General features: G+C 49.6%; 2 protein-coding genes across 7 annotated transcripts in view; one reads left to right on the top strand and one right to left on the bottom strand.

The window, feature by feature from the left end:
* The window catches only part of Tmco4 (transmembrane and coiled-coil domains 4), an 89,025-nt gene extending 76,806 nt beyond the window's left edge, over positions 1-12,219 (top strand). For all 6 annotated transcript variants that reach the window (XM_008821843.3, XM_017795291.2, XM_029558043.1 and 3 more), the window contains 3 exons: positions 6,173-6,290; positions 7,797-7,914; positions 10,509-12,219. In XM_008821843.3, the coding sequence (XP_008820065.2) occupies positions 6,173-6,290; positions 7,797-7,914; positions 10,509-10,913 (641 nt within the window). In that variant the 3' untranslated portion in view covers positions 10,914-12,219. The remainder of the gene's footprint in view (positions 1-6,172; positions 6,291-7,796; positions 7,915-10,508) is intronic.
* Positions 12,220-14,196: 1,977 nt separating this feature from the next.
* Htr6 (5-hydroxytryptamine receptor 6) overlaps positions 14,197-21,316 on the bottom strand; it is a 16,786-nt gene continuing 9,666 nt past the window's right edge. The window contains exons 2-3 of the mRNA XM_008821842.3: positions 15,169-15,327; positions 14,197-14,986 (exon numbers count right to left, since the gene is read on the bottom strand). Of these exons, the coding sequence (XP_008820064.1) occupies positions 14,543-14,986; positions 15,169-15,327 (603 nt within the window). The 3' untranslated portion in view covers positions 14,197-14,542. The remainder of the gene's footprint in view (positions 14,987-15,168; positions 15,328-21,316) is intronic.

The raw sequence follows: 21,316 nt of genomic DNA, 5'->3' as shown, positions 1-21,316 counted from the left end.
ATGGAACTCAGATTATCAAGCTTGGCAGCAAGCATCTTTACCCACTGAGCCATCCTGATGGCCTCAGAACTTTGTTTTCCAAAACAAAAACAGCCTTGCAGCAAAACTCTCCATCTCTGCTTCATTCCCTCTCCCTGTGAAATCAAACCATCGTTAGCAAGATGAAACCAGCACATGACTCCATCCGTGCACTCGGAGATTCATCTGAACAATCAGCCCTTTGATCCCTACATCCTCAGTTGGCTGAAAATTGGCTGTGCTGTTCCTGGACGCCAACAGAAATACCCACCCAACAGACGGTGGCTTTTTCATCTCCGAGACAGCACATCACATTTGATGTGATTTAGTTCTCTGCCTTGGAACTACACCCACCAGTTGCTTGAACCCCAGTCAGTCCCAACTTCAGCCTCCCCAGGGATGTGGAGCCAGGAGAGGTCAGGCGGAACAGATCGATTTTCAGGGTCCCGGGATGCAGGAATACCCTTATCACTCTGCACCACCGAATGAAAGAGCTGGAAATCAAAGAGCAGGAATGAAGGCTTAGTCGGCCCCTTAAAGAAGTCATCCCAAATCCAGATTAGAAAGCCAGGCTGGCTCCTCTAAGCGATTCCTGCCAGTGTGAGCCTCCTCCCTGCGGGGACAGTACCCCCCTTCTCCTGCTGCGTCTCTTTCCCTTTGCTGCGTCCGTCCGCCGCTATCACGTGCACCTGTGGGTATCTTTGCAATGGACTGGGTTTGAGTTAGACACAGTTCACATCATTGCCTTCAAGGCCTGCCTTGCAGACCCGCAGCTGGAAGATGAAGTTCGGCTTCCCTTCGTATCATATCACTCTCTGCACACACAAACCCCTGCCGGGAGGGAGCAAATCCATCCACTTTGCAGTTCCAACTTGAGACACGCTGGGCTTTGTAGCTGAGAGAATCTCATTACTGACAACGTGAGGGGCATGCAGGAGAGTGCTCTCCCTCCGCTGTGGCCGTGCTGGGAGACATGGGAAACTCTGTGTGGGCTGGTTTCACCATAAGGAAGCCTATGATGGGGGGAAGAGAGACTGATGGAGGCCAGGCCAGCTGTGGTTGTTTCCATGGGTAAATCTGGCCCCAAGTGACACCATTTTTCAATGTTTGATTTTACAAAAGCTCACTTTATGCATAGTTTTCCAGACCAAGGCTATTATGTAAACTGAGGTTTGCTGTTAAGAAGAGGATGTACCTTCTCAGCTCTGGGTGGGTTTGGAAAAAACTGAAGCACCCTCCAGATGGTTCAGAGTGCCAAGTGGTCAAAATGTCACCCCTAGAGTCCAGGGTGAGCCACTTATCAAAATTCTGATCAAAGCACAGGGAGTTGCTCAGTGACGTGAACGTCGTTGATACTGAGTTGGGCACTTTATTTTTAATTATGTGTATGTGTGTATCGGTCTGGGGAAATGTACACATGAGTGCAGTGCTCACACAGGCCAGAAGAGGGCAGCAGATCCACTGGCGTCACAGGTGGCTGTGAAATGCATGTTGTAGGTGCTGAGAACTGATCTCTGATCCTCTTCACAAGCAGTACACAGTCTTAACCACTGAGCCATCTCTCCAGCCCCCTGAATCAAGCACTTTAAAATGGTAAAGGACTGGAGATATGGTTCAGATGATAGAGTGCTTGCCTAGCATGCATGAAGCCCTGGGTTCATCCCCATGTAAGCCAGGAGTGGTGGCCTGCACCTGTAATCCCAGCAATTGGGAAGTAGAGGTAGCAAGATCACAAGTTCAAGATCATCCTCAGCTCCATAGCTAGTTCAAGTCAAGCTTGGATACCTGTGTATCAAAATACAAATGACAAAGATGATGTTCTAATTTGCTTTCAATTGCTGTGACAAAATGCTCTGACCAACACCAACTTGGGGAGGAAAGGATTTATTTGTCTTACATCTCCTGGATCACAGTTCATCAGGGAGCCCAAGGTAGGAACTCAGGGCAGGAACCTGGAGGCAGGAGCTGGAGCACAGGCCATGGAGGAACACTGCTTACTGGCTTGCTCTCCTGGCCCCTGCTCAACCTGCTTTCTTTTTTTTAAATATTTTTAAAATATTTTATTTATTATTTTTATTTTATGTGTATGATTGTGTTGCCTGCATGTGAGGGCACCTGTGTCATACAATGCCACGGAGGTCAGAAGAGGGCATCGGATTCCCCTGGAACTGGAGTTAAGGATGGTTTGTAGCCGCCATGTGGGTGCTGGGAATCGAACCCGGGTCTTCTGCAAGAGCAGTCAGTGCTCTTAACCACTGAGCCATCTCTCCAGCCTCATCAACCTGCTTTCTTATACAATACAGAACCACCTGCCCAGGGGTGGTACAGTCCACAGTGGGCTGGGCCCTCCCACATCACTCAACAATCAAGAAGATGCCCCACAGACATGGCCACAGGCCAGTCCAATGGAGGAAATTCCCCAGTTGAGGCTCCCTCTAACCAGGTGTGTCAAGTTGACACTAAAGCTATCCAGCACAGATGGGAAATATTACATTATGTGTATTTCCTCACAATTAAAAATGTAAAACCAGGCAAGGAAGGTGGCTTGGTGACAGAGCACTTACTTAGCATCCATCACACACACAAGGGCATAGATTAAACATTAAAATCCGAGGGGGCTGATGAGACACCTCAGTCTGTAGAATGCTTGCTATACACTCATTAGAACCTGAGTTTGAATTCCGGCACCCAAATAAAAGCCAGCTGTGCCAACCTGTAATTTCGGCAGAGTGGTGGACAGGTCTCTGGGGTTCTCTGGCCAGCTGGCCTAACCAATCAGGTTCAATGAGACATCCTGTCTCAAAAAAAAATGAGATGAAGAAGCAACTGAGGAAGATACCTTATGTCGCCCTCTGGCCTACTCATGTTGTCTAGGGCTGCTCTTGCAGAGGACCCAGGTTCAATTCCCAGCATGCACATGGTGGCTAACAGCTTTCTGTTCCAGAGGATCCAACACCCTCTTCTGACTTCCACAGGCATTGCACAACACAGGTGCACTTACGTACATGCAAGCAATATGCTCATACACAAAAGTAATAACTAAAATATTTTAAAGAACTAGAACAAGGGGGCTGGAGAGATGGCCCAGCAGTTAAGAGCCTTGGCTGCTCTTGCACCAACTTCAGTTCCAGCACCTACATGGCAGCTAACAACTTTCTGTATCTCCAGTTCTAGGGGATCTGATGCCCTCTTCTGGCTTCTGTGGACACTTCACAGAGAACTAAGAACAACAGTTAAATATTCTTCCCTGTCCTGTCCATAGTTATCACTCTTCAATAGATACTTTTCTTTTTTTTTTTAATGAGGTTTCATGTAGCCCAGGCTGACCTAGAACTAGCTATATAGCTGAGGATGACCTTGAACTTCTGATCCTCCTGCCTCTGCCTCTCAAATGCTGGGGTTACAGGTATGCACCACTACACCTGGTTTATGCAATGCTGGGGCTGGAATCCAGGGCTTCATGCATGATAGACAAGCACTCTACCAACTGAGCTACATCCCAGCCTTGACTTACAGTTCAAACGGCTCACTCTTGTCTCTTGTGCTAATAAGTAAAGAGGTGAAAGTCAGAAAGGACTGGAAGGAAGTGCTTGACTGCATGTGCAAATAACACAAAGGCCACCCTGCCAACCTTGGACCCAGGCAGGCTCCAATTCCTCTGCCTCAGATTTCTGGACTAGGTTCCTAACCCAGACTAACTAAACCCCCTAGCATAGATTACTAAGTCCCTCTTCAGGTGGTCCCCCCACCCCCATCTTCCCTGGCTCCGGATTAGCCGGACAGACCTGCACACCTATGATTCTGATAGAGGCTATTGCAGAATTCCACAAATGGTCAGACACAGAGAATATGCGTCTGAGAGATGCCCAGTCCTAGGTGACACACATCTACAGTTGAACCTCTACACCTAAGGCTCACGGAACATTGTGGAATGCGGGGTAGAGAGAAAACTAATGCATCCCTCAACTCTCACCAGTGAAGCTTCCTTATACAACAGAGTGCAATGCACACAGAAGGCCATAAGTTTTAAAACTTAATCAAGTTGTAAAGAATAAGAGACTGCAGAGTGTGTGTCCCTGGATAGGACTCCTGTATTAGACCTCAGTCACACGTGACTCAGGAATCATTGTGGGCCATAAAGATTTTAAGAGCCAGGACTGGTTCATGAACACAGGGAAACAGAGGCTTTCAGGTCACTGGAAGCTTACACATGTGAACTTGTGGCAATGGAGCACAGGACCCATGCCAACTCAATCAGACAAGGGACCAGAGTGGAGCGAGAGAAATGGGTGGCGGGCCAGGCCTAGACTGAGAACTATTGAAGACTGATTGCTGCTGGGTGAGGGAGAGCAGGCCTTACTTGCCATCTCTAGATAGGCTGACTAGACTCCAGTGAATGAATTTGTACTGAAGGACATCTGGGTTCAAATGCTTGACTGGATAAGACTCAACATGTATGGTGGAATACATGAGGTCCAGTGGGGGGTTGGAGGGCATGGATAGGAGAGGGGGCCTATATTTGACTAAGAACTGTTGTATGAAAGGTACAAAAATGCGATAAAAAATTTAAAAAATAACACAAAGGCCCAAGAGCTGAGGGGGGTGGCATGACTGACGAGCTTTCCGTTTTCAATTGGAGGCGTGCCACCTACTTACTGCTGAAGTTACAGGATGAAGAACCACCCACTTCCTCGGTAAACGCAGAATATTAATAAGATCCAAGGAGCCGTTTCAAAATTGAGAAATCCAAGCACAAAAGCTTCACAAGCTGCCTTCTAAACTTGAAAACTAACTCATCCTTACATGAAAATATGAATATTTATGAGTCTGTGGGACTGCCTCTTTTTTTTCCTCCAGTGCTGGGGATTGAACCCAGGGCCTCCTACATGCTAGGCAAGTACTCTGCCGCTATGCTGCATCTCCAGGCCTGTGTGGCTGTCTTACTTAATGTCTTAAGCATGCACAAGAAGGGAAGCCTATGGCAGCCAATGTCCTTGGGTAGACACACTGTCCCTACAGAAAAAAAAACAATTGGGAATTGGGTCTTCTCATATTAGTTACCATTAAATATTCATCTTCAGCATCTTTATTTCTTTTTACTCTTACTTATTGTATGTGGGGACGGGGATGGGAGGTGCATACTATGGTGTGCGTGTGGAGGTCAGGACAACTTGTAGGAATCAGTTCCCTGTTTCTACCATGTAGGTCCCTCGGATCCCTGGGATCAACTTCAGGTCATCCTTCATGGCAGCAAGCACCTTTAACTCACTGAGCCATCTCACTGGCCCTCCAGCCTCTGAAAAAAATGGGCATATTCTACACTGACTGACTCAGGTCATGGCCCACAGATTCCGTGTCTGCAGGGACTGCTGGACACTGGAGGTGCAGCCTGATAAGGATTTTTTTCCATGCTGAGGATGACCCTCAGGGATTTGCACATGCTAGACACATACTCTACCACTCATAGTCCCAACTACTGAGTAAGGCTTTTCTGTAACTTGTCTAGAAGGCCTATTTTGTCTGGGGTTCTAAAGTTTGAGACCAAGCAGGAGAGAAAGAGAGAGAGAGAGAGAGAGAGAGAGAGAGAGAGAGAGAGAGAGAGAGAGATTGAGACAGGATTGAGACAGGAGCTCATATGAAGCCAAAGATGACCTTGATGACCTTGAACCACGCAACAGTATATCCCATGTGGCCAGTGATGGTACAGGGCTCAGGGGTCTCTCTGAAGAGGGATAGCCCATCTGTGCCCACAATGGGTATAAGCTGTGTAGGTGGTGGAAAGAGGCCCTGGTTCCAATTCAACTGCTAACTATGTGATCTAGAAGATGCCTGGGTTTCCCTTTAGTATGATGGTGACAGTGATGCTTTGAAGGAATAGATTGGGATATGAGGGTTGGACCTGGAGCCCAGAACCCTCTAAGCATTAAGCCTATATTGCTCTGTATGTGTGTGTGTGTGTGTGTGTGTGTGTGTGTGTGTGGCCTGCCTGTATGTGTGTGTATATATGTGCATGTGTGTGACGTTCATTGCCTTTATCATTATTGGGGATCCCCCTGCTACCCCTTAACCTCACCCCACCACCCCACTCCACCCTCTCCCTCTAGTTTCTGTGGAGGCCAGGAAACTGACAAACTTTTCTGGGGTCTTTTGCCAGATTGCCAAGGAATCATTGAGGATGTGGTCCTGCTGGGCGCACCCGTGGAAGGAGACCCCAAGCACTGGGAGCCATTCCGGAAGGTGGTGTCCGGAAGAATTATCAATGGCTACTGCAGGTCTGTCTAAGCTTCATGCCAGTGGGGAAGCTCCAGGGAAGCAGTCCCCACCCAGCCATTTCCAGAGTGTCTTATGTTACGCAGGTTACAGACTGGTTAGCTGTAAAACCCAAAACTCATGATTTCTGAAATGCCACAAAAATGCAACAAATATAAAGGATGTTATGGTGGCACACGCCTTTGATCCCAGTACTTGGGAGGCAGAGGCAGGCAAATCTCTGTGAGTTCAAGGCAGCCAAGGCTACATAATGAATGAGACCCTGGAGGATACTGACCAAGTCACCCTGAGAAAGCGACACTCTAAGCTCAAATTCAAACATTCAGAGGACAGGCTACAGGGAAGACAGTCAGTGAGGGGTGATGGTTAGTGACGTGGCAGAAATGAAGATCACCCTAGCGCTTTCTTAGGAGATGTTCCCATTGGCACAACTTGCTTTTTTTTTTTTAAAGATTTTTTATTTATTATTTTTATTTTATGTGTCTATTTCATGAATATACACTGTATATACACTACATGTATATACCATGTGCATTCATTACCTATGGAGGCCAGAAGAGGACATTAGATTCCCTGGAACTGGAGTTAGGGATGGTTGATAGCTATCATATAAGGTGCTGGGAACTGAACCGGGGTCTTCTGCAAGAACAACCAGTGCTCTTAATTGCTGAGCCATCTCTCCAGCCCCAGTTTTTGCTTTTGTGTGTGTGTTTGTTGAGGCAGCCTCTGTAGCTCAGGTTGGCCTAAAACTCACTATGTAGCCAGGAATAACTTTGAACTTCTTATCCTCCTGCTCCACCTCTTGAGTGCTGGGATTACAGGCATGGGCCACCAGCCTCCCATGTGGGGCTGAGGATCAAGCCCAGGGTTTAAGCAAGCTAAGCAAACATTCTACCAAATGAGCTTTGTCCCCAGCCCCCAGTGACATAATTTTAAACATTACAATCTAAAACACAATGTGGAGGAGGAACTTTGGGGAAGTGACTGTTGGTTGGAGCAGGAGTGTGCAGCCCAGCCTGGAAGGCAGTGGGGAACTCAGAGATCAGAACCAGGGGGGGCGGTGAGCTGGAGGCTCTGGGTGACAGCTGTGTAGGAGGGACAGACAGCAGAGGGCCTGTGATGGATGGGCCCACAGAGAAAGAACAAAGCACTGGGTTCCCAGTCTGAAGGGATTTTTCTCAGGATAAGGGAGGATGGGGTGCCAGCTGGAGGTCAGATCATCTTGGGGCATCTAGCAGACCACTTTGGGGAAGAAATAAACAGGTATACTCATTTATACTATCATTGTGCTTAGGAGGGGGAACGTGCCTGAATGTATATTCATACCCGTGTCTATGAATGCACAGCAAACTAGTTACAAACTAGTAACAGGGGGACCCTGCTGCTCCCAACAGTGCACAGCCTGGTGCTGGCCTCCCATAGAAACCCCAGTCCCTCTGAGCTCCCTTGTGGGTCAGTGGGCCCAGCCTGTTCTTTCCCGGGCTGATGTCACCTCTTTCCACCCATAGGGGAGACTGGTTGCTGAGTTTCGTGTACCGTGCTTCATCGGTGCAGCTCCGAGTTGCTGGCCTCCAGCCTGTGCTGCTGCAGGACCGGAGGATGGAGAATGTGGATCTGTCCTCAGTGGTGAGTGTCAGCCTGTCCCTCCCAGAGCTCCTCATGGGCCTGGTGTGAGGGACACTGGCCCAGAGACCTCCAGGCATCTGCCTCCTGCCAGCTCTGCCCCAGTCTTATCCCCTCAGCTCTAGTCCTCACAAGGTTTTTTTTGGGGGGGGGGGGGGCAGGGTTGTTAGAACCATTTCACAGATGAGAAAATCAAACTTAGAAAACTTCCTATTGCCCAAGGAAGGGTGATTAGCAAGGCAGGATCCAAACCCTCAGAGTGCCCTCATTACCGTCTGCCCCCCAACACTCTCACCACAGATCACTGGCCAGGACTATCTGTCTTCCCTAGAAGTAGCCAGAATCAGCGAGAGGATGGAGGTAGAGGGCTTTGACTGGACCCAAAGTCATAGACCCTGGTGCCGGGCCAAAAAAGACAAAACCCAGCACCGAGCCTGTCCTGAGAGTTTACATAAGATGCAGGTCCCAGGACCCCACCGCTGGGCTGGGCTCCTGGGCTCTCTCTAATACTAGTTCCCTCTCTCCCGGCCACCTCACCTCTCCACACACATCTATACTGCCTAGTTGCTGGACTATATGAAGGACCTACTATGTGCTGGCCCTGTCCATTACAATTAGGTATAGGCCATTCCAGTGTCACGCCTCTACTCGTAATTCATGGACACATCCCAATACAAACATGGGGCCTCTTACTTTTTAGTTCTCGGTCCTTGTCTTCAAGCCCTCTTAAAGTGTCTTGAACATACAAGAGTTGGTTCTATCCCATTAAAGAAACCATAATAGATGGTTTAAGGCTCATTTGTGACCTCAAGGGGTTAAAATTCCTCTGTCTGTTTATTGTACGTACCATCCTTAGTGGCCAACTCACGGTCCAAGATGGCCACCCAAGTTCTGGCCATCCTGAATTTCAGGCAGCAGGAAACAGGAAACGACGAAGTGAGAAAAGCATTCTTGAGCTGGGGAGACGGCTCAGTAAGTAAAGTGCTTGCTGCACAAGTGTGAGTTTAGAGTCTCAGAACCCACAGAGGAGCTGACCAGGTAGCACATGTCCATATTCCCAATGCTTCTACAGCGAGATGGAAGGCAGAAACAGGAGCGTCCCAGAGCCCTTGGTCCAGCCTGGTGGGTACAGCAGGACCAAGAGAGACCGTGCCTCCAACACGATGGGAGGTGAAGACCAACATCCAAAGTTGTCCTGTGACCTCCACACACTAGTGCGCACACACACACACACACACACACACACATTATACATACACATAAAGATTAAAAAATAAATAAATAAAGCACTCCTATTTCAAAGAATTCCAAGGAGCACCACAGAACACCACCCTATCTTTGTCCATTTGAACTGCTGTAAGAGAATGCCTGAAGCTATCTAATTTACCATGAACAGAAAGTTATTTGGCTCAAGGTAGTGGAGATGGTGACGTGCAAGGCCATGGTGCAGCTGTCTGGTGGTAGCCTCTTGCTACATCATCTCATGATAGAGTGGCAAGCTCACCTTGATCTCGAATCTGCTCTCTTGATGACATCACCAATCCACGCACAAGGCAGAACGAACTCTTGGAGCCTGACCACCTTGCAAAGTCCCCACCTCTCAACACTGTTGTGTTGTTGAGTTTCCAACACAGGACCTTCACAGGGGTCACATGTGAACTACAGTCATCTCTCAAACTGTCTTGTGCTACACCCCTGCATGGGTGGCTGGAGCGGTCCTAGGACTCGGAGAATGCCCTGCGAGCTGTGGACAGGCAGAACCTTGCAGGCTCAAAAAAAATCAAGCTTTATTTCCTGGGTGTATTAGTCAGGGTTCTCCAAAGAAACAGAACCAGTAGAATGAATATGTATAGAGATTTATCAGCTTAGGTCACAGGATAGAGTCCGAGTAGTCCAACAATGGCTGTACCACACTGGAGAGGCTGAGAATCTGTAGTCGCTCAGTCCACAAGGCCGGATGTCTCAGTAGTCCCAATCTGGTGCTGAAGGTCTGACAAATTCCAAAATATCAGCTAGTCTTCAGTCTACAGCAGCAAGACGAACTCACCAGCGAGAGAGAAGGCAAGCCACAAAAAGCCCGGCATTCTGCTCTGCCTTGGTCTTTTATACCGGCTGCCATCAGAAGATAACGCCCACATTTAGGGTGTGTCTTCCGGCTTTAGATGATCCAATCAAGAAGATCTCTTTCATTTCAGTTAATCCCAGATCCAATCAAGTTGACACTTAGGATTAGCCATCACACTGGGGAACTTTCCTGGGAGGCTCTCCCAAGCAACTTTCTGGGAAAGCTGCTTCAGGGGCAGGTCAGGGACCTGAGGTCCCACAGCTACACAGAAGAAAGAATAAGACCCTCCCTTGCCTGCTAGCCGTCAGGATGGTCCTTCACATTCAGAGATGTTTCCTCCATCTTAGCTTAATGGATTCTAGAGCAGCTTGAAGCCCAGAATCCTCCTACTGCGCTCTGATTTGAGACCCACTGGGGGGTTGGGGATCCTAGGATAGTGGGTAGGTGAGGGTGGAGCTTAGCTTGGAGCCCCAGGAAGGGCTGGGCCCTATCTATCCATCCACCATGGTCCTCACTCACTGCCCTTCTGCAGGTCAGTGGCCACTTGGACTATGCCAAGCAGATGGATGTCATCCTGAAGGCCGTGGGCATCTGCACCAAGCCAGGCTGGGGCGAGAAGGGGCTCCCACTGGCCCCCGGCAGCCTGTCTCAAGGAGAGCCGCTTCAGGAAGCCACCAGCTCAGCAGACAGGACCACCCATCAGGATGAGCAAACACAGGGACCTGGCCCTGGAGACACCCCTAAAGCAGCCACGTCCTCTGACACCAGCCAAGCCCAGGTACCTACGGGGCTGGACCAATCCACAGGGGCTTTGCTCTCTACTGCTGCTGGCCCAGCAGATAGCCCCCTGATCTGCAGTCACGGCATGGGTCCCAACCCTCTGGGATGCCCAGACTGCACCCATGGGACCCAGGAATCCTATGCAGAAATGGACTGACCCCAGAAGGAGACCTGGGATGTCTCCCCAAACTTTACAACTCTCTAACACCCCCAGGCCTTTCAGAGAGTTCTCTAAAGGTCCGAAATGGGAAGGAACTAGATGGAAGGGTTGTCCTGGGAGAAAACACTTCCTCTCGGAGGAAGCACAGGCAGTGACCTGCAGGGCCAACTCAGCCCTAGACCAGTGTGGGCCCCATCAGGAGGTCCAGAAGTCTCTGTGGGACTGGAGACCCCTGTACCTCCTCTCTTCCCAGCCTCTGGAGCCAAGGGTCGGCCTGATCTTCCATCTACTCTCCAGGGCTGCCCACTGGTCCCAGTGTCACCCGGGCAGCTTCTTGGGAGATCCAACTCTGTCCAGCACAACCATACAGGCTGTGCATCAAACAGCTGTAGAAGCAGCAGTTACATGTGCACAATTACATGTGAATGAAGCCCCACCCCCAAGGTTGTGCAACTTGGCGGCCCTGGATAGAATTCAGGTCTAAGGAATAGATGTGGAATCCACAGTCAGTGTGGTGGGAACTGGGCCTGGTGATAAGTGTGGATTACAGGGGAGGGATTCGTGTAGCAGGAACTGAGGCCACAACAATGTTAATAAATAATGATATTTATCATATCACCAAGGGTGGTTTCACTTGACCTTCATGACTACCCTTCATTGTACACATGGGGAAACTGAGGCTTTGAGAGATTAGGTAACCTGTTGAAGGTCACACTACTGGTGAGTGATGGAACCATGTATCAAATCCAGCCAGTGGGACTCTGGAGCCTGAGTTTAGACGGAGCCTTGTGTCTACATCGATGGGAACCTTCTCCTCATTTTTCCCACCACCCCCACTGAGTGACTTGCCTCCATTGTGCACCTGGAGAAACAAGACCCATAGAAGGTTGTGGGGACAAGCCCTGGTGAGCATGGAGGGCAAGAAACATCAGTCACAACATTCAGAAACTGGACGCCCCTCTAGAGTGTCACTATTCATTTTACACGTACATGCCTGTCTCCCAATTGGCTAGGTCCTCCAATGGACGGGGCCTGATGCAGAGCGTGGACTACAAAGGGGCTGCTGGGAGCCATCTTGGGGTGGAAGCCACTAGCCATGGGGAAGCCAGGAGCCCCGGGTGGACCGTGTGGTGTGGAGATCGGGAAGCCAGCCACAGCAGCTCAAAGACAGAATGGACTGACTCTTGTGGACCTGGGTCGAGACTGCTGGCCCCTGAGGCCTGAGCAAATGCTAGCAGGGACTATGGTAGTCGTAGCATAGTCTGATATGGCGGGCTCTGAGCTGCGCAGCCAGAGGTGTGGGGCTAGGCACTGGGTTCTCATTCCTTTGTAAGTTAATAAATGCACATAAAATATATTATATGGTTTGCCTGATAGTGCAGGAGACCCAGAGGGAATTCCGACGACAACCCCTCATGTTGCTTTGGGTCCAAACTTCTGTGTCTGCACAGAAAAGTGACGAGGAAAATTATGTTGACTTCACAGACCAAGCTAAGGACAGAGTCAGAGCCTCAGACACTGGGGCCCAGACCCTTACCCATCGGCTTCCCAAACCCCCAGAATCCTCAATACAATGACGTTCACACCACAGCCACCTCTTTCAGCTCCTTTATTGAGTCCTTCACGCAGGCCTGGAGGTGGAGGGGAAGGCCCAGCAAGCACCAAGGCCCTTGAAGCCAGTGGCCAGGGCCGAGCTGAGCGTGGTCAGCACCAAGGAGAGCTCCCGGTTACCCTCCGAGGGCTCTGGGAGCCTGAGTTGATGAAATATAGGGCTTGAAGGAAGACCTGGGGCTGAGAATCCCCCACCCCTACTCATAAAAGCAAGCCCCAGGCCTGAGCCCACCTTCCTGCTGGCAACCAGGCCCCCTGCCAAGGACACTGCTCTTCCACTGCTGCGCCCACCCAGGAAGCCGCCATTACCCTTCACTGACCCCAAGGAAGACCAACAGAGGCAGGACAAGGGGCTGTGTCCCCCCAGGGAAGCCCAGCATGAAGGAAACCCACCCCTGAGGTTGTACAAGAACCGTCAACTGTCCCTTGGCCTCTAGAGGCAGAGAAGCCAAATGGGACTGGAATGGTCCCTGAGTGATGGGGGCCCTGCCCAGCCCCCAGAACAAGGAGCTGGGGAGCCAGGGTTAGGGTGGGACTCTAGACTGGAAAGGAACACTGAAGAACAGTGGGACGGAGGTATGGCTCAGTGAAGAGGCTTGCCTAGCATGTGCAAGGCCATCCTAGCACAAATGAAAAAACTGGAGATGGAGTGCTTTCCTAGCATGCAAGAGTTCCTGGGTTCCATCTCCAGCACCACATAAACTGAGCATGATAGTGAATGCCTGCCTGAAATCCCAGCCCTCAGGAAGTAGAGCAGGAGGATCAGAAGTTCAAGGTCATCCTTGGATACATAGGAAGTTAGAGGCCAGCCTGGGCTACATGAGACCCTAGGAAAGAAAGGACGGGGTGGGGGGAGGAGAAGAGAAGGGAAAGAAGGGGAAGGGAGAGGGGAGGGGAAGGGGGAGAGGAAGGAAGCGGAGGGGAGAGGGGGGAGAGAAGGGGTGGGGAATACGGGAAGGGGCCCTTGCTGGCCCTCCACCAGAGTGGGGGCTGACTGACCAGGGGCCAGAGCAATAGAACTTACCACCTACTGGCCCCTCACTGGTGCTGGGCACACCATTCCAATTGTCTAAGTCTCAAGACAACCTTACGAGATGACATCATTGCTCCACATAGGATAACAGACTTGAGACCTGTGCCAGGTCCCGGAACTAGTAGAAGAGAAGAAAGGTTCAGATTTGTGTCCTCCCAGCTCCTGGACCAAGATGCTTTTTGGTGTTGTCATCATCATCCTAGGGGCTGGCAGCTTTGACGTGTCCAGTGACTCCTTCTTGGGGTCAAAGGTTATGCCAGCTAGCATGTCTCACACTGCAACGAGCATGGGATTCACATGGAGAATCTCACACGTGTAGTTTTGATTCAGCGTGTCTGCAGTGGGGCAGAGATGGGTGTTTTGAACAAACTCTCTGGAACTGTTAAGAACACCAGTAGCCCTCAGACAGCACTTTGGGTAGCAGAAGATTGGGCCAAACAAGAGCCAGCGTCTCTCTCGGGGCTGGAGAGATGGCTCAGTGGCTAAGAGCACTGACTGCTCTTGCAGAGGACACCAGTTCAGTTCCCAGAACCCACCTAACTGTCTGTAACTCCAGTTCCAGGGGATCCAATGCCCTCTTCTGACATCTGCAGGCATTGCACATACATGGTGCACTCACATATAGGCAGGAGAAACACTCATATGTATAAAATAAAAATAATAAATAAGTAGATCCTGGGTCTCCAGATGGAACTGTTCTTCCCACCTATCCCGAGAGACTAGGCAAAGGACAGATTGGTTTCCTACTGAGCTGAACAGGGCCATGCTACACAAACCACAAGCTATACTCCCCTCTCCAGTACCCTGCAGAGCTGCATCTGAGGTGATGATCACCCCTCAGGGCAAGGGGCCTGTAGCAGTAATGGGGGCCAGATCAGGATATCCCGCTGGAGCTCAGAGGGCCCCCAGGAAACCTACCACTTCCCACAGTGGGCCTGAGTCCTCTGGGATGTGGCTCTCTGCTGGCCAGGTCTTGACCTGGTCAGTTCATAGGGGAACTGGGTGGATGCTGCTGGATCTCAGGCTCCACAGAGTCCATAACAAAGAAGTTGACCACAGCTGTAGCTCTGGTGGGAGGTGGGGGATCCCGGGTAGCCTCTCCAGGCAGCAGAAGCTGGGCTGTGAGCTGCAGGCCCGAGGTGCCCCCCGAGGCTGAGTCTGAATCCGAGTTTGGAGGCATAGGCAGGGGCAGCACATGCTGTACGCTGAGGCCAGGCCGAGCACCGCTGTGAGAGGTCCACATGGAGGGAGAGGCAGGGCTGGCCCGGTGCTCCAGGGGACAGTGGGCACATGGCAGGAGCCTGCCCAGAGCCCGTTTGAAGTCTCTCATGAATAGCGGGTAGATGATGGGGTTCATGGTGCTGTTACAGTACCCCAGCCATGTGAGGACATCAAAGAGGCCCGGGGAGATGCAGTCACACACAGCCTGTGGGCATAAGATGTGTCAGGGGCAGGAACCCAGATCACCCCACCTCTCAAGGATGGGACAGATGCACAGATACAGGCATCATGGATGAGCCATCCATTTTCCTCTCCTGCCTGTGCACAGTGAGGCTTGGTATCTCTCCAGCCAGGCCTGGACTCATCTACCCCCACAGTTGTTATTACCTGAGCTATGTTGGCCACAAAGAAAGGCAGCCAAGTCACAAAGAACATGCCCAGCAGTACGCCCAGGGTTAGGCTGGCCTTCAAGGCCTTCCTGCTGTGTTTGGTGGCCAGACGCCTGCTGTCGGCTGACTCCGTTCTTGGGCGTGGGGTCCTGGGTACCTGCAGAAAGGAAGGCCAACTTGAGTCAGCTGATCCTAGCCACAAACTAAACCTCAACCCTAATTCTAGACTGAGTAATTAACTGACCCCTGATTTTTGATTGATCCTCACCTGAAGTACTAGACTGAGTTCTGACCCTAATTCCACACAGACCTGGCCTGGTTGTTAGCATTAAGCTAAGTACTGAGCATAGTACCATATTATCTGGTGGTGCTGACCATAAATCCTTGCATAGCCAAGGTCTCAAATGGAGCCTCCAATATGGACCTAGACTGAACCCTGTTCCTGGTCCCTGTCCTTCATGCAGCCATTCACGCAAGGAGCTTGAGGCAGTTTGGAATCAGTGCAATACCACCCCAAACACAAGGCAGCTAGCTCAGAGCCCCTCTCCCACAAAGCCAATGCTCAGTGAAGGAGGAGGCTGGGACTCTGGCTCAGTCTGTAAAGTACTTGCCTAGTACGTACAATACCCCTAGTTCCATTCCCAGCACCTTATAAACTGGGCATGGCAGTGAGTACCAGAAGAGAGCATCAGATCCCCATGGAACTACAGTCACAGACGGTTGTTAGCCACCATGTGGGTACTGGGAGCCGAACCTGGGTCGTCTGCAAGAGCAGCCAGTGTTCTCAACCTCTGAGCCATGTCTCCACCCAAAATTCAGCAAGTAAAAGCAGGGGGATCAGAAGTTCAAGGCTATCCTCAGCTACAAAATAAGCTTGAGACCAGCTTTAGCTATAAGATCCTGTCTCAAAAAAAAATAAGTAGTGGGGCTGGAGAGATGACTCAGCAGTTAACAGCACTGGCTACTCTGAAAGGACCCGAGTTTGGTTTCCAGCACCCACATGGTAGCTAAGAATCACACATGACTCCAATTCCAGGGGATCCGACACCCTCTTCTGTCCTCCGTGGGCATTGCATGACACGGGTGCACTTACCTACATTCAGGCAATACATGCATACACATAAAATAAAAATAATTTTAAAAATTAAAAAAATAAAAATAATAAATAAAAATTAATTAATTAATAAGTAGGGCCTGAAGAGTTGGTTCAGCAGTTAAGAAAATGCACTGCTCTTGGAGAAGACCTGAGTTCAGTTCCCAGAACCCATGTCAGACAACTCACAACACCATGCCTCTGACCTCTGAGGGCACCTGCATGCATGTGGTACACATACATACACACACAGACACATATACACATAATTAAAAATAGACTAAATCTTTAAAAATAAATATACAGGAGCTGGAGAGATGGCTCAGAGGTTGAGAACACTGGCTGCTCTTGCAGAGGACCCAGGTTGGGTTCCAGTACCCACATGGCAGCTAACAACCACCTGTAACTCTAGTTCCATGGGGATCTGATGCCCTCTTCTGGCCTCTGCAGGCATTTCACATACAGATGCACTTAAGTATGTACAGGGAAAACACTCATACAAATTTTTTAAAAAATTTTTTTAAAAAGTAAAAATAAAAAACTCAAACCTTCAACACTGGATGAGCCCCAGAACCTTCCAAGGCTCTTTAGCACGTTAAGACCCAGCTGCACTTGAGAAAAGAGCACCTGCTGCCACAGGCAATGTCTCTGTACAGCCCATGGAGTCTCTGCATTTTGGAACAATGGTTTATCTGTGCAAGTACCCTCACACTCCACAAAGCACAAGTGTTTAGCAAACGGTTGCAATGAACTCTGGTGTAGATTACCAAGGATGCTCTTAACCTTAGCACTTCCCAACTCGCTTCCACTGCAAACTAACAGGCTAACAGGCGTTAGGGAGACTTGAACTGGACTCTGCCACCCAGCAACCAAACGTCCCTGAGCATTACAAGGCTGTCTACACTGTACAAGCCTTCAGCAATTTAAACTCCGTGATCCTTTTGAAAATCTAAGAAACCTACAAGAGAAACCTCTCCCCAGAAAACAAAATGCTTATAAATGTTTGTTTTTACGCATACAAAAGAAAAGATAGGTCCTGTGAGTAAAGATGCCACCAAGCCTGAAGACCTGAATTTGATCTCTGGAACCCACACGGTGGAAGAAGAGAACTGACCCCTGTTAGTTATCCTCTGACCTCTATATGCAATGTACTATGTGCATATGTGCATACCCACACAATCCAGCAAGCAATAAAGTGTAATTTTTAAAAACTTTTAAAGGGGAGCTGGAGAGATGGCTCAGCAGTCAAGAAGACTGGCTATTCTTGCAGAAGACCCGGGTTCAAATCCCAGAACCCACATGGCAGCTAACAACTGTCCATAAATCCAGTTCCAGAGGATCTGACACCTTCTTCTCCAGGGGCACTGCACAACATGAGTGCATGCAAGACATGCATACATACAATTTTAATTAAAGAAAAAAAAATATCCTGCATGTGGTGGTTTGAGTGAAAAATGTCCACCACAGACTCACGTATTTCAACACTCAGAACCCATTGGTGGTGTTGTTAGGGAAGGCTATGAAACTTTAGGAAGCAGATTCTTGCTGGAGGAAGTACATTGCCGGGAGTGGGCTTTGAAGATGTATAGCCTTACCCCACTTCCTGTTCTCTATCTTTCCTTCCCTCTCTCCCTCCCTCCCTTTTCTTCTCTCCCTCCCCCTCCCTCTCCCTCTCTCCCTCTCCCGCTCCCTCCCCCTCTCTCCCTCTCCCCTCCCTTCTTTCTCTTTCCTTCTCCTCTCCTTCTCTCTCTTCCCCCTCCCCCTCTCTCCCTCTCCCTCTCCCTCTCCCTCTCCTTCTCTCTTTCCCTCCTTCCTTCCTGTATCTGGATGAAAACTTGATCAACCAGCTTCCTGTTCCTGTCTGCATGCTTTCATGCTTTTCCTCTCTGTTGCCAAACTCTCTCTCTCTGGAACCCTAAAGCCCAAATAAGCCCTTCTTTAAGTTGCTTTTGGTCATGGCATTTTATCACAGCAGCAGAAAAGTAACTAATACCACCATGCTTCCAGAAGGCCCAGAGATAACCTTGGAACCTCTAGTTCTCTCCACGAAGTCTCCAGAAACCCATGAATGCTGATACAGGGTGCCCTCCTCCAAACCGTGGTCATAGTCAATTTGGATTTTCCTTCACAGGTTTACGCAAAGTGAGTCCAACCTACTTAAAGAAGGTGCCGTGAAGAAAAGTGTTTATTGTTCATTATGAACTAGGCAAAGGGGATATGTGTTGCCTAGAAACACATTCAAGCTTTGGTTTGTTTGTATGTTTGTTATATATATGTATGAGTGTATTGCTTGCATGTGTATAAGTGCACCTGTGTCATGCAATGCACACAGAAGAGAGAAGAGGGTGTTGGATCCCCTGGAACTGGAGTTACAGGGGGGTTTTAGCCAAAGTGGGTGCTGGGAACAGAACCAGGTCCTCTGCAAGAGCAGCCAGTGCTCTTAACTGTTGAGCCATCTCTCCAACCCCACATTTGTTCATTCTTGAGACAAGGTCTCATATAGCCCAGGCTGGCCTCAAACTTGGTATGTAGCTGAGGATGGCCTTGAACTCCTGATCTTCCTGCCTCTACCTCCCAAGTGCTGGGATTTCAGGCATGCACCACCACACCTGGCTTATGTGGTGCTGGGGATCAAACTCAGAGCTTTATGCATGCTAGGCAAGCACTCTACTCACTGAGCCACACCCCAGCCTTCCTCCTGACTTCTTTACATACTCAGGCTTTGAAGCCAAATATTTGCCCAGCTTCATTCTTTTTCTTGCAGTTTATTTATAAGATAAGGTCTTGCTATGGTCCGTGCTGGCCTCAAACTGGAAATCCTCCTGCCTCGGGCTCCCTAGTGTTGGGATAATAGGTAGTATATCCCACCATGCCCAGCTAGGTTCTTTTTTAAAATATCTTACTTTTTTTAATAAGTGTATTGCCTGCATGTATGTAAGTGTATCCATGTCATGCAGCACCCAAGGAGGTCAGAAGAGGGCGTCAGATACCCTGGAACTGGAGTTATAGATGGTTGTTAGCCGCCATGTGAGAGCTGGGAATTGAACCCCTGTCCTCTGGAAGAACAACCAATGCTCTTAGCCACTGAGCCATCTCTCCAGCCCCAGCCAGCTAGGTTCTTGAGGCAACCATACATGGAATGGATATGAGGCAAATGGAAAGATTAAGTGGAGGCAGGAAGGGAACCAGTTTCCCAGGCCACCCTCTGCAGATGGGTGGAGGCAAAGCCAGGATCTGTCAGAGACAGCGAGCTTGCCTATGCCACTTCTCAGATAGGAGCACCTGCTCGCTCCCTGCCTGCTCTGTGAGTAGAGCTGAGGCCTGTCCACAATACTGAACCTCAGCACTGAGCTGTCTTTCTACAGGATTGAGTTCTCATTCCAGAATGCAGGGGGTGAGGGGAAAGGCACTTTGAAGCAGATTTTCCAGGTGAGGTTTGATGATATAGATGTCAAGGGAAAATTCATAAAAGAGCAGCTTAGGAGAGAGAGGCCTTCATCTTACCTCAGTCTTAAGGGACAAGAGGCAAAAGCTGGGCTTTTAAGACAGTGATCTGACTGCAAACCTCACCCCTACCCCTCACTAGTTCTGTGAACTTGAGAGCCTCTGTTCATATCTGTAAAGAGAGCTGATCCTCAGCTCCCAGAGTCACTGAGAGACTGTGGACTGTAAACACATGCACAGTGCCTCACACAGAGCCAGTGCTGAATGCACAGTGCCTCACACCAAGCCGGTGCAACGTGGACCATGGCTGTCTGTGATGCTGCGCATGTGGCACAGATGTGGGGTTCATGTGATTTTGGACACTGTGGTGGTTAGCTGTAATTGTTAACTTGACACAACCTAGAATCACCTGGGAAGGGAGTCAAAATAAGAGGATGTATACACTGGTTCAGCCTGTGGCCATATTTGTGGGGGATTGTCTTAATAGTTGACTTGGGAAGACCCAGCTCACTGTGGGTGACACTATTCCCTAGGCAGGGCATCCTGAACTATATAAAAGTGAAGAGACAGAGTGAGCACAAGCATGCATCCATTTCTCTCTGCTGTTGACTGTGGATGTAATGTGACTAGCTGTTTGAAATTCCTGCCTTGACTTTCCCACACTGATGGACTGTAAACTGGAATTGTAAACTGAAATAAACCCCTTTCTCCCCCAAGTTGCTTTTTGTCAGGGCATTTTATCACAGCAACAGAAATAAAACTAGAGCAGACACCATCAGAGACCTCCTTCTGCCATCAGCCCCGGCCTCCCCAGAACAGAACAGCACCAACCTTGGGCCCATCATTCTGGTTTGCTGCACAGAAGGGCCCACTGTCCCCTCTCCTCATCTAGATTTCTCTACACCAGACCAGACTGTGCACAGCATCTGCCCCAACCCCATAACCAGCCTGCAGGGAGAGGCTCCTATATCCTCAAAAAACTTCCCTACAGCCTAACATTCCTCCTGGGGGCTGCCATCAATGAGGACAAAAGATGTGGGGAAAGAGGGGCCACTGTTTCCAGAAATTTCCCTCTGAGCTGTGACCTGTGGAGGAAAGAAACAAGAGGCAGCCATGATCAGCTCTGGGTGCTGAGCACATGGGGATATCTTGGGGATATCTTGGGGACAATCGTAGAGGAGAGAGAGTGCCAAAGAAACTCTCCTGACCCCCTGGGAACAACTCCCATGCTGGTGACTGGGGCTGCAGCTCAGGCACAGAGTGATGGACCAACATGCTCCAGATTCGCATTCTATCCCCAGCGCTGCAAAAATGATGATAATGATGATGGTGATGCTGATGCTGATGCTGATGATGATGGTGGTGATGATGGTGATGATGGTGGTGGTGGTGATGATAGTGATGATGATAGTGATAGTAGTGATGATGGTAGTGATGATGATGGTGATGATGGTGATGATGGTGATGCTAATGATGGTGACGATGATGGTGGTGATGATGGTGATGATGGTGGTGATGGTGATGGTAATGATGATGGTAGTGGTGATAATAGTGATGATGGTGATAGTGGTGATGATGATGATGGTGGTGATGGTGATGATGACAACAG

Source organism: Nannospalax galili, unplaced genomic scaffold (genome assembly GCF_000622305.1).
Source record: "Nannospalax galili isolate Female #2095 unplaced genomic scaffold, S.galili_v1.0 scaffold1688, whole genome shotgun sequence".
NCBI lineage: Eukaryota > Metazoa > Chordata > Mammalia > Rodentia > Spalacidae > Nannospalax > Nannospalax galili.
Note: the sequence above shows the minus strand (reverse complement) of the source record. Positions and strands in the feature narration are given on the sequence as shown.